This window comes from Pavona decussata, unplaced genomic scaffold (genome assembly GCF_977016875.1).
Source record: "Pavona decussata unplaced genomic scaffold, jaPavDecu1.1 SCAFFOLD_175, whole genome shotgun sequence".
Classification (NCBI taxonomy): Eukaryota; Metazoa; Cnidaria; class Anthozoa; order Scleractinia; family Agariciidae; genus Pavona; species Pavona decussata.
Window position 1 is genome coordinate 2,383,407 of NW_028145586.1, and position 13,352 is coordinate 2,396,758.

Genomic DNA, 13,352 nt, shown 5'->3' on the forward strand with positions numbered 1-13,352 from the left:
CCTTCAAACTACTGAATGGGATATCACCGTTCATAAATGACAAATTACGTTTGTATTTCAACAGATATTTTACAGTGACGTGATAAAAGCGCAATCCGGCAGTTGTTTTCTTCCTTTAGTTAGTGAACTCGTTTGACCTCAGTAAAATGATATACTTCCTGTTGTTGTGAATGTACAAAACAAGCCGAAACACGATCTGATATATATTGTGAATTCTTAGTCTTAGAAGTTAATCAGTGAACCTCGCACGAGAAGAAAGGCTTAACATATCCTAAGCACGAACTACACCACAGTGAACGGGTCTGAAGGCCGGCAAAGAAGACAAAAAAGTCCTCTGAAAATATTTCAATTCCGAAGTTTTCCGTGGCAGTCACGACAACGATGAAAAAACAAGATCAAGAAGAGAAGCGTACAGACAGATTCCGCAGCTTGTGTTCCATGTCTGGCTTGCTGTTGTCTGTTGTGTGTTGTATCGCACTTATTCACGTGGAACTCAGAATACAAGAACATCATCGACTGATATCACACTCAGTAACAACATGTGATCAGTTAGAGACACAAATCCTTCGTAAAGTACAGCAGAATTACGAAATATGGCAAGATGATAAAGGCGGCCATTCACAAGGTCAATGGCGGGAAACAAGAGGTAAGTTTGGCTCCTGTTGTTGGCATTTTAAAAACATTTTAATTTCACAATGTACCGGTGTTCTCAGGGACAGCGGAGCCTATTTTCAACTGGACGTAGGAGGGGGGAGGGGGGGGGGGCTTGAAAACGAGCGCCAAGGTCGCGAGTTTGTAGGGGGGTCTGGAGCCATCCTCCCCCAGAAAGTTTCCGTCAGTTTTTGTATAAGATTGTAGCTTTGCAAATTCTCCTCACAAAATAAAGCAAATATGATTCAAACACTACTTTCATCTAGTGAATACTTTTATGTATTTTACGTCTTTTCTCAAATAACTTGTAAGCATGAATCGAATTAACGTTAACGGACGCAGTTTACTATTCAGTCAAAAATGTTACGAGATACGATCCCTTGCTTAAAAATGACTCTGGACTGACAACAATAACTCAATAACAGTAACTTAATTTCATAACAACTATAAAATGGCGTTTTACAAGATATTATGACAAGTTTTGGTCCATATTTCAATGTTATATGTCGGTAGTTCAGTGTAGCAACGACACTCTCAGTTATGGCCGATCACTTATATCTCAACACAATAGTTAATGAAATCCGCCATCGTGAATTTCCCAAAATTTCTCTTGCGATTGTCTTTAAGCTATACAAAATCATTGGTAACCGGTACCAGGCAAATGCCATCCAGTCTTGTCTTGTGGGTGTTTGGGATAGAAAATGAGTAAAACGTGCCTGATGCATGCATTTGGGAACGAAGCCAGATTTTTCACTCCTCTAGCGGTTGCAAACGAACGCTCTCCTGTTGAACTGATGGCTTACAGATTCTTGCTACTTGGCCAATTAAATCTCGTTCGTGTACATTCAAAGATTTCGCGTCGCGTACCACTCGCGCTTCGTCGTGCTTCTTGTAAACAAGAAATGCTAGCTGGTTGAAACGCTCTATTATAGCAGATGTTAAGCAATCTAATGCTTCAAAGTATAGTCCTTGGTAGTAGTCACGAGCTGTGCTAGGATGTTGTGGCGCACTAGTGTCCACCGCATAACGTGATTGGCCGCGTCATTGTCTTGGGAGTATCTTCTTTCTCCTTTATTCTTTATACGTACCTCATACTAAAAAAATAAATAAAATGTTGTCCTCGCAAAACGTAGGGGGCGGGGGGGGGGGGGGGGTGAACTACAGCCTCCCCAGCGCTCCGCCGTCCCCGGTTCTTGTCTGTCTTTAAACTCGGTTTACTTTTTCTCATAGTTATGCAAAGATTTCCAACCCGAAGTTTCAAATTTGTCGATCCAATTAAGTCCTTATTTGAAGAGGAACTCGGAGAATTGTGGCTCTCAGCCAAGACAGCGTTCAAACATTTGAACCTTGGCTCGGTTTTTGTAAACACTTATCCATTTGTCATTCTTTATCTCTCCCTATTTTAAGTTCGTTTACACCTCTAATATTAACTTAAAATTTTCAAGGTGATAAAGCCATCTGGTCAAGACAAAAACGCGCTCCACCCAATGATTCACAGCAATCTGTCCAAACAGCTTTTGAAGTGAAGCTGCTGATCAAACAAGAACTTCGTCTGCTGCAAAACCAAATCTGTGCCAGAGATGAAAGACTCTGCCGCCCAGGACCAAAGGGTAACGCAGGACGACGGGGGAGAACCGGGATCCGAGGAAGACCTGGTCCTCCAGGGAGACCCGGGCCAGAAGGACCCCCTGGGAAACATGGACCAGAAGGACCTCAAGGACCAATGGGCATAAAAGGTGATCTCGGAGTGCCGGGTGAAACTGGTCCCGCTGGACAAAAAGGACTAACGGGGGTCAAAGGCGCCAAAGGTGAGCCGGGCCAGTCCATGTCGGGTCCCTGTTTATTGCAGCGTCCTGTTGAAACGACCGTCAATGAAAGTCAAAAAGCCATATTGCAATGTGCAGCAGAAGCTAATCCATCTCCAAAGGTCACGTGGTCGAAGCTAAATTCATCGCTTCCTGCTGGACGTCACGTGATTGAGCCCAGTGGCGCTCTGATTGTGAAGGACGTTAGACCTAGAGACGACGGAGTTTACAGCTGCAGAGCTGAAAACGTGTTTGGAAGCGTCAACGCCTCAGCGAAACTAACTGTTCAGTGTAAGTTGTTCAGTATACTTTTCTCCGTACGTTTGGAAGTCTTTCGAAGTGAATCAAACATATATTTTCTTTGTTCAATCGGAGCTTTACATCATATGTTCAATTTTTTTTTATAGTTGCTCCACGGATTTTATTAACCAAAGAAGTCTGGGTACAGGAAGAACAAAACTTCACCATCGTCTGCACTGCTATTAGTCATCCACAGCCGAGTATCACATGGTCCAAGGGAATTGGTGGTTTGCCAGAAGATAGAAATAAAGTCATAAAAGGAAACTTAACGATCTACAAAGTGGAAAAGAAAGACAGAGGAACATACATCTGTAAGGCAGAGAATATTCTGGGATCAACAACAGCCTTGGCTCAACTCATGGTATTTTCTCGTCTGCGGTTCAAAGTCCGCCCTCCCCAAGAGGTGATTCCTTTCATTGGTTCAACTGTCCGTCTGCCGTGTGTGGCCGAGAGTAACCTGAGACCTACAGTCACCTGGACAAAGGAAGGCAAGTCTTCACTTCCTGTCGGCTCAGATGTCCTATTGAATGGAACACTGGTTCTTCAAAATATCAAAAAATCTCACGAGGGAAATTACACCTGTAGAGCGACTAATGCACTGACGACAGTAGAAGCTAAAGTCAAAATCAATTCTCCAGTTAATGCTGCTTCCTGTTCTGAGATAAGGAAATACGGCAGCAGTGTAAGCGGAAATTACGTCATTGATCCAGATCGCACAGGAGGTCTGGCACCATTTACAGTGTACTGCGACATGAGAAGCAAGAATGGAGTTGGCGTGACAGTCATCAGTCACAACAGTGAAAGCAGAACGAGCGTGGATGGATATAGCGGTCGAGGTAGCTACTCACGTGATATTCGTTACACAGGAGCGAGTCTGTCTCAGCTGGCGATTCTCACCAGAGTCTCTTCACACTGTGAACAGTTCATCAAGTACGAGTGTTATGGTTCGCTTTTACTTTACAACAACAGTCCATATGGATGGTGGGTGTCACGTGATTCAACTAAGATGACGTACTGGGGTGGAGCATCTGTTAGTGGTAAGTGCGCATGCGGGATGACCAACTCATGTGCAGTCTCCTACTATGGTTGTAACTGTGATAAGAATGATCGTGTTTGGCGTGAAGACAGCGGTCTCCTCACTGACAAGACACGTCTTCCAGTTAAACAGCTCAGGTTTGGGGATACTGGTAGCTATAGCGACGACGGTTACCACACACTAGGAAAATTGAAGTGCTATGGCATAGCATAAAAAGTGACGTTGAAACGTTATTTCCAGAAAATTTCAAAAAAAGTTGGTACAAGAAAGGTAATCCTTTTTTACTGCCATTTTAGCTTATCATTAATGTATACAGCTGATATAGAAGAAGAGTTATAAGCAGTAAGTTTAACATACAGTAGAACCCAAAAAAAATTGGCCGTATTAACGGGGTGGCCGTATTACCGGCGCAGGGTCAAATTTCATGACTTCATGATTTCATGAATTTAATGACAAAGTATATCGCATTCGCAGTTACTGAAAAACTTGTTCTCTTTAATAAACAATGGGAATGTCAGGATGTAAGGAATTGTACAAAATGCTTGAACTTAGTAGAATCAATCGTCTTTGTTGCGAAGCACGTTGACTTAATCGCTTCGTAATTTGCCTATTAAAAGCGGATGTTAGCGTCAAGATTTACTGTATTTCCTTTTGTCATGTTTGTAATGAAAACAGGGCGGAGTGTTGCTTTCTTTGTAAAGTAAATCGGTTGTTTGATTAGAGTAAATGACAGAGGTCAATGAAATTGACGTGTCACACGGCAGGCGTTTTGGTTTTCTAAATTTAGCGTGAGTGGCCGTATTAACGGGTTGAAATTATAAAGGATTGTACTGTTTGGGGTGTCAAAATGTGGCCGTTGGCCGTGTTAACGGGTGACCGTATTAACGAGGGTTTTTTTTATAAGAAATTGTATGGCCCTTTTGCCGGGCCAAAATAAATTGGCCGTAATAACGAGGTGACCATATTACCAAGGTGGCCGTAAGGCGGCGTTCCACTGTAGATACAACGTATAAAACAATAAAGATGTGGAAATAGGGAAATGTTAGTTTTTGTGGAGAGGGAAAATAGGACTACCGAGAAAAAACCTCTCAGAGCAGGGACGAGAACCGCCAAGAAACTCAACCCACATCTAACGCCAAGCCTGGGAGTCGAATCCGGGCCACATTGGAGGGAGGCGAGTGCTCTCACTACTGCGCCATCCCTGCTCCCCAAATTCTTATTCCATCCTGAATCTGAGGGTCACAGGTCTGTTAGTTGAAACAGACTGTTACGTATCACCCTCGTTAAAAAGTAGATTAATAGAACCAAAGCTGTGTTGAGCTAACATAAAGCTGAATCATCGTCGCTGACCGCTGACTATGAACATTCGAGCTCGTAGTTAGTTGAGCGTTAGTTGAGATTTAGCTGTAGAAGAGCAGTTGTCGTCACTAGCAGCAGAGCAAGACAAGTAAAGAAGAAAAGAAAATGTAACTCATCGTTACAGCCTAACATTGCCAGGCGGACCGTTTTGACCTGGATTCTCTACAAAAGGCTCGTAAAGCCAACTTAACTGACAAGGCAAAGATACTTGAGCCGCTTGGTTTAAATACACGCGACAAGCTGCATTAGTGGCATTTAATCCATCTAGCTATTAACCTATAAGCTTTACTTTTTCATTTTTTTAAACTTTTATATAACGGTATTGTAACGTACTTGCTCGGCATTTTATTCTTGTAGAATCGAAGAAGAAGAGACCCGAAGGTTTGTTTTCCAAACCAAAAGATTGGGCAATTTTTAAACAGTCATATATATATCCAACATTTTTGTTTTCGTCTTGTTTTTAATGTCGTAAGGATTAATCTTGCTATCTACAATTTATTATCTCAAGTATTTTACTGATCAAGCTTTGCAAAAGATCCGGCATCTCTCAACGTCTTGTTGCTAATCATTTTAAGAACAGTTTCTTGCCGGTCATCATTTTTACAAATTACAACTACTAGATTTGATATTTACTGAGAGTTTTAATACCCAGTTCAAACATGCTAGTGCAATCCAATCCCTTATTAGGGATATTACTCTTGAACATTTGTAAATTTACCCCAATTTACTCTTTTTAGTACAATAGTATTTCTTGTAATAAACCATAAACCGTTGATGTGGTTGTGCCAAATTTAGATTTTTAATTTGAATCTCATTTGGTGGACAATAATTCTACTGTACTTACCATGTAACAACATTTGCCCCTGTCCACTTCACTGCCGCAGTCACAGGGAAAGTCCTTTTTCTGATCAATTCCACATCCGGGTTCTGAAGGAGAGTCTGGTACACGTCTTCTTGGAGTGACGTCAGCGGACAAAACACCACCAACTCATCTGGAAAGAGAGAAAAGTAAACCTAAAATTCGACAAACGTGTTTAAAGGCCACCTTAGCTGTAATGAACGTACCTTTGCTAGGCAGCTGACTTGCTATCAAGTCTTTCGTCCGTCGAAGAAAGAATATGCCAAAGTTATCTTTCGATTCTACAAAACAGTAACAAAAAAATCCCAAGGCTTAGAAATGGTATTTAGCAGACAGCAGCTTTTTGGCAGTGCTCATCCGAAAACTCGCATTAAGATTGTTTACCAAGGAGCGGTGTAATCTTTGGTAGACCGCCCTCGAAACCGTACGATGTGAAAATCGTCAAGTCCTGAACAAGAGATAACTTTGTTAATTGCCTCGGCATTGAAAGAAGGAAGAAAAATACCTTCCTAGCTTTGCTAAATCCAAAGCAGTTTAATGCAGAAAAAGCGCCAAAGAATATTATGGGTTGAACGGGATTGGACTAGAGGACCTTGGGGATACTGGCACAAGTACTATTTCCTTGAGCTGGAATCCCTTGGAACCAAGGCATACATTAATCTGTCACTTTTAGACTGTACATTGTCGAGTTCTTCGATTTTTTGTCAGGTGATCGCCAGTTTGGGGATTTCCTTTACTTTAGGAGGCTCGTTACCCTAGTGATTTCTATGAAAACGTTAAAGTTAACCGTTACTTTCAGAGTCCATAACTTTAGCATGGTGGGGAAATTTCTTTATCTTGAGATACATTTAACCGTTTCTTTTGGGGTTGCCCTTTTCATGATTTCATTGTCAAACGTCAAAAGATGTACTTTCAGGCAGGGCTTCTATCGTGGAGGGTGGGAAAATTATTTTCTCTCACGAGTCACCACTTTTGGGATTTCGAAGAGAATTTAGAGCGTATAAAATGGTATTTTAATTGAATATGAGTCTGTTTGCCACTAATGCCTCTGTGCTGGATCGAGATTCTTATTTCGGTAGAAAAACGTGTTCTGCTGTCGGCTTTAACTACTTCGTTTGCTGAATTAGAAAACAGTCTATGAAAGCGCGGAATAAGGTTTTAATTTCGTTCCATAATGAAAGCTGTGCTCTTATCTTCCAAACACCTACAAAGACTCACAAACGTTTATTACTACCTTTGGCATTCGCTTCTTTCTGAGGGACCTCATTCTCCGTTCTTTACTATCTGTGTACACTTACTTTTCCTGGCCAGTGCCAGTCCTCTTTTCGTTGCATCATATCTCTGCCGTTCTCTGATTGGTTTACCAAACTCAAGGTTGAACTGTTTAGCTTTTCCCCAGACTCCCCGGGTTTGCCCAGTCCAGCACGCACCAGAATTCTCCCAGCTTGTTCTGAAGTGGGGTCCCTGTGAGTCCGTATCTATATACAAACAAAATTCAAAAGGGAGGTGTTACTGTGCAGCCACAATCTCCAGATATAAGCACTGGATCAGACTGGTGGTTTGAACTCTAGGCTCTACAAACGAGGCCACTGGAAGTGCTTACAGAATTGATTCAAAAAATGACTGCTGGGACTTTCATCGTCTGTTTTGTTTTGCCAAAATACTCTTAGTCACTTCATGTTTGGTAACATGTGATGGCCCAACATCCCATTCTGATGGGAATAGTAACACTCCTAGTGACCACATGCTAGGTATCCTGTGTGATACTAGTGTTCTATCCAAGAGAAGTATTGATGCTCCTAGTTACTTCATGCTGGGTATCCTGTGATGGACTAGTGTCCTATCCCTATATCCGGGGGAGTATTAATACTCCTGGTCACTTCTTTCGAGCTGGGTATCCTGTGATAGACTAGTGTCCTATCTGGGGGAGTATTAATGCTCCTAGTCACTTCTTTTGATCTGGGTATCCTGTGATATACTAGTGTCCTATCCGGGGGAGTATTAGTACTCCTAGTCACTTCATGCTGGGTATCCTGTGATGAACCAGTGTCCTTGTCACTTCATTCTGGTTATCCTGTGATGGACTACTATGCCATGCAGGGGAGTTAATGGGGAAGAGGATTACGTAAAAAAAATAAGAAAAGGCCGCTAAAGAAAACATTTGTACTTTGAGAGCTCAATGCTGATATGTGTTTAGTGAGTCTGAGAGTTTAATAAATCATTTCATGATTACTAAAAAGGTTTATGGAACCATTAGATGAATCGGTTTTCCAGATGTCACGCATCAGTTTCCACATAGCTCGCTTTAAAAAACTTGAAACAGCAAGAGCTTCGAGGTACATGTATGTCAATGGGCGTAACGACCACAATTTGAGCCCATCACCAACTAAACAAAGTTACCTATACCAAATGATTTTACACCAAATTTACAATATTGCAACACTTGATCCATTGAATAATACCGACCCCAGTAGTGTGCAGGAAATGTGACATACATGAGGTCTGTAAGTTTAGTATATGGCCATGATCGCCATGAGCCTCCCAAAGGACCAACCTGGTTCCCAGGGTCTCCCTTCTGGACACTGGGAACAAGGTTGCCAAAGGAGTTCAGTGGTTTGAACATCTTACTTGCATTGAGTGCGGAAGGTCTGAGGTTTGATTCCCGTCGAGGTTTTTGTTTTAAGAAAATCAGGGCCCAGTCGAGAAAGCAGGATTAAGCTAACCCGGGCTTACTGTGAACTTTGTTTCTGGCTGAAAATTACCAATCAACAAACTTAAAATTTTTACAGAAGTATTTTGCCTAAAAGTTTTGATTCATAACTTCCTTTACAATGACCTTAAAAATAGCTATTGAAAACTTTTAATGACAGCGAGATGAAAGCCTTGGTTAACTTTTAACCTCTGATTAGTGTAACTCAGATTTCTAACAACCGGGCCCTCAGGCCCGCGACAAACTAAATTAAAAAGTTCTGTACAAAGATTTTTTTAAATTTGAAAAAAAAAATAATAATAATAATTTCATTACCTGAACTGTCTTTCCTGACTAAGTTATCATGTAAAAGCAACATTAATTTTAATGTACTTATTGTGGAAATATGGTTTACAAGCAAGGACTCAAACCCCGGTCTCCTACATTCAAGGCAGATGTGATAACCACTGCACTACAGGCGAACCCACAGTGATAGCGGACGAAATAGCACAGCTTAATGTTATTACATCACTAAGATCACTGGGTTGCTCACTCAACACGAAGAGTCTGATTTCACTTAGGATCGACTATCAGCAAGCTGAATATTCCAATTAATATGTAATATGAAAAAGACAGCTGTCTTACTAAAGCCATGACATCGCCAGGGATTGCTCCGGTGTTTTCCGAGAAGTGTTGAAACAGGAAGCGAACTCCATCTCGCTGATAATCTCAAAGATAATGGTTAATGGTGGCTGGGACCTACAGTGTGATGTAAATATAGACTCACAAGTTGTACTTCCACTAAAGGATGACTCAGGGGCAAGAATATAGTAAAAGGACGCTTTATCATCATCATCATCATAATCATAATCAGTTATTTATACACATGACGCCTAAGAGCTAATAGCTCATTCATAATGCATACATGTCAAATAAATATTAATAATAATATAAATAATAGTAATAATAGTGTCAAAGTAATATACATTTAAGATAAAGCAGTATTTACAATATAAAACTTATTCCAGTCAAAAAAAATTACCTAATAACTTACTTATGAAAAATATATACTACCCAACGGCGGTAGTTAGAGAAGTGAGGGTACATAAACAGACCAAAGAAAACCCATATGAAAAGCCAAAACAACAGTGCTTCAATCTTAAAGCTTAATTATCCTTTGGTTTCTGAAGTTGGTTTGTGATGCCATTAATGAATCGGCTTCGGTTTAAAGTTAAACACTTCAGGGCCCGGTTGTTCGAAAGCCGATTAACGCTAATCCCCGATTAAAAATTAACCGAGGTTTTCACCTCGCTCTTAAAAAATGTTTATAAAAGCTTATTTTACGCTAGTGGTGAAGAAAAATCTAAGTCAAAACTGAGGAACAAAAATCCTTTTGAAGATTCTTTGTTGATTAGTAATTAAACTCATAGCCAAGTTCATGTTAACCCAGGATTAGCTTAATCGGGCTTTGAACAACTGGGCCCAGTATGATAAAACTAATGAACTCCTGGCGACAAAACATTTTCTATATTCTGAATTACTGTTTGTGTAAATTTATTTTTGAAGACCGGGTTTAATTGATTTGACAATGCGATATAAGTACCCAAAGTGTCCAGAATTACCACAATTCAATATTTTTATGGGAATTCAACGTTTAAATCACCGCCGCATCTCAGTTGAAATTCCAGAGTAGAGTGAATCCATGACGCAGTAACACGTACAGCTCACCGAAAAGTTATTCCACCATCCATTGCAACATCTTAATATAAATTGTGCATTTTCCTATAAATAACTTCCTTTAATGTCATCCAGTATTAAAAGCTGAATGCACTACGTCCTGAGAACACAACACTCTTGCCTCCTTCCCCAAAATGCTAATATCTGAAGAAAAACAACTTTCTTTCTGATATATAATTCTGGAGTAGTAACACCATAGTCACTTCATACTGCATAGCCTGTGATCCATCCAGGGGGGAGTAGTAATACTCCAGGTCACTTTATGATGGGTATCCTGTGATGAACTAGCATCCCATCCAGGGAGAGTAGTAATTCTACCAGTTGGATCAAGCAACGGAAAGAGGTTACACCCTGGTCATGCGAGGTGGACTTTCTGTGTGCCATTACTTTAGCTATATACCATTAAGTGCTTCTCTTTCTTGTAAGAGTTTCTCATATTCCTCTTTTGTTAGAAGTCCATCCAGGATATTCTCAATGAGTTTTGGAAGAACAACTGCAAGATAGCCTTCAGTTTCTGGCTGCAGATAAAATAAAAAAATAAAACATAGCTGTAGTCACATATTTAACAAGAAAGAACAGAACTACCCAAAAAATAGGAAAAATAAAATAACAAACCTTTTGCAACAAGAGATCTGGATTGGAGAGCAGTCGTTCATTCACTTCAACCAGCTTTCCTTTAACACAGCTGAAATAAAGTAAACTACGACATTTTTAATTATGTGCACAAAAACAAACAGGTTTTTTATTATACAAATAACCAGCTAACTGGAGTTTAAAATTACGAACATTTGGTCTGACCAACTTAGTTGATAAGATAATTTGGATGCTGTAAAGAGATTCAAGAGCTGGTGTTTCAAGCCATAGCCCTTCATCATAGCAAATCATTCTGAATTGCTCTGATTCATTCCAACAAAGTGCTAGTACTCGAAGCATTAGCTTTCAAAGCTCTTTATTGTGGCCAAATTACCGTATTAATAGACCCTTCTCCAAAATGGCAGCCAGAAATTCAAATAAGTTAAAATGAAAAACGTATACCAGCACTAGAAAGAGCATCTTAGTAACCCTGGAAAGTTTCAGCATATCAGGTGTAATATCAGCTGAGAAAATGTAAGTTGAAAAATGAAAAATTTACGGGCATTTGTCTGTAAATGCAATCATAGGGGGCCCACACAATGTGTCTGTGTAGGCGATTGTTATTATATAGTAAATACACTGGATTTACCGTTTGCTTCACCTATAGCGATATATCGCTAACTATGTATATAAAGCAATGATAAATAAACGTTGAATTACCTTATCCGTGGTATATAGTCGTCCTTTTACCTCAAAAGCGGTTTTTTGAGCGATTTTGAAGGAGTTTGAGTTCGCCGTTGACTGTTCATATATAAGAAGGAGAAGGGAGGAATCATTGTTTTGAAAGGGTTCCAGCGCCGGAGCGATTTTTCCCCCAAAAAACGCATCGCTCTGCTTTCAAACTTCACAGCATAAAGGTCAAAAGATTTTCGATTCTTCTCGTACCTTCCAATCGAAAATCCATCCAAACGGCCCGGAGCTAGTCCTCGAAGAAAATCAAAATCCCACAGTATTCGAGCGACTGGAATGCGTAGCAAAATTTATACGTGCCAGCCACAAACCGTCCGGCCGATTGCCCCTTTCTGATTGGACGATTGTTAGACAATATAAATATATACCACAGATAAGGTAATTCAATGTTTATTTATCATTGATTAATATACATAGTTAGCGATATATCGCTATAGGTGAAGCAAATGGTAAATCAAGTGCATTTACTATATAATAACAATCGGCTACACAGACACATTGTGTGGGCCCCTATGATGCAATGTAAATGTAAATGCACAGATTGAAACTGAATTTAAGCTCTAATGGCAAGTGATTTCTACTGTGGTCAAGAAGGGACTTCAGACTTCCAGCTTCAGCCTTAAGGTGGAAGAACACAGTCATAAACTTGAAAAGCCATACAGATAGATAAAATGACAATCCCAAAGTCTGAAGTCCCTTCTCCAGCAGATTTCCTTGCAGCATAGGCAGAATTTTACCTCTTAACATTTACCTACCTAAATAAAGAATATTTGTCACCACTGGAGCATGTGACCTCACAGATTAAGGACTCTGGTAGAAGATGCTGAGCTCCTTTCTTTCCTTTTCCTGATACTTTGTTGTTTAGTCGATTCACCTTGGGGCTCACTTGGAAATTTACATTTACTATCTGCTCGCATTTCAGCAGCGGATGACTGGGTGCAATGGTAATCACGCATATCCTACAATGAAAAGAAGGATATTATACAAAACATTGTATAATGTGGCTTAGTATTTACAATTTTCATGTTTTTTAAATTCTGTAATTAATGGGCTTGGTGCGTTGGTGTATTACCGAAAACTTTTCGTTGTTTTAGCTCAGATTCACTAGAGCTCTTACATGTGACCGCTATTTCCTTTAAGAAACGTTGCTCCAATGTTTCATCCGCTGCTTTGCATGTTGCTTTGTTTTGTGATTAAAACGTACGGAAATCTTACCCATAATCATACCCTTTGGTTGCAAAGCACAACGCAAAAATTTAAAGAAAAATATATATGTTCACATTAATAGCATAATTTCAAGGAACAGATGTATGTATCAGCCTAACTTTTAGCCAGTTATTCTAAATTACATAAAACTTCGGCTTACTTGTTTGAATGCTGCAATACGCATTGATCTTCACAAAGCTTACCTTTAATGTCTGCAATGAATATGAACATTTCAGGGCAAAATGATGGTTAATTCCATCTTTGTGATTAAATAAAATAACAGAAATGTTTTTACTAGTATTAAAATCTAACCTGTCTTGTAGATACGCGTAAAATACCGATCAACAACTGTTCGTCTTTCTTCAATTCCGTCCGCCATCTTGTTAT

General features: G+C 40.0%; 2 protein-coding genes across 3 annotated transcripts; one reads left to right on the forward strand and one right to left on the reverse strand.

Moving 5' to 3' along the window:
- Positions 1-290: 290 nt before the first annotated feature.
- On the forward strand, positions 291-4,150 carry LOC146463649 (uncharacterized). Of its 2 annotated transcripts, XM_085084188.1 has the most exons (4): positions 291-646; positions 1,618-1,626; positions 2,097-2,747; positions 2,864-4,150. In XM_085084188.1, exons 1-4 carry the CDS (start codon positions 382-384, stop codon positions 4,003-4,005), a joined length of 2,067 nt encoding a protein of 688 aa, XP_084940314.1. In that variant the 5' UTR covers positions 291-381; the 3' UTR covers positions 4,006-4,150. The 2 variants fall into 2 exon arrangements, with proteins under 2 accessions (XP_084940314.1, XP_084940312.1); XM_085084186.1 differs by lacking the exon at positions 1,618-1,626 and having other exon boundaries at positions 2,106-2,747; positions 2,864-4,127.
- Positions 4,151-10,398: 6,248 nt separating this feature from the next.
- Positions 10,399-13,351, reverse strand: LOC146463650 (protein Abitram-like). Its single transcript, XM_085084046.1, has 5 exons — positions 13,278-13,351; positions 13,126-13,177; positions 12,515-12,718; positions 11,052-11,121; positions 10,399-10,954 (listed from the first exon to the last, which is right to left on the reverse strand). The coding sequence occupies exons 1-5, from the start codon at positions 13,342-13,344 to the stop codon at positions 10,829-10,831; spliced, it is 519 nt and encodes a 172-aa protein (XP_084940172.1). The 5' UTR covers positions 13,345-13,351; the 3' UTR covers positions 10,399-10,828.
- Position 13,352: the final 1 nt, after the last annotated feature.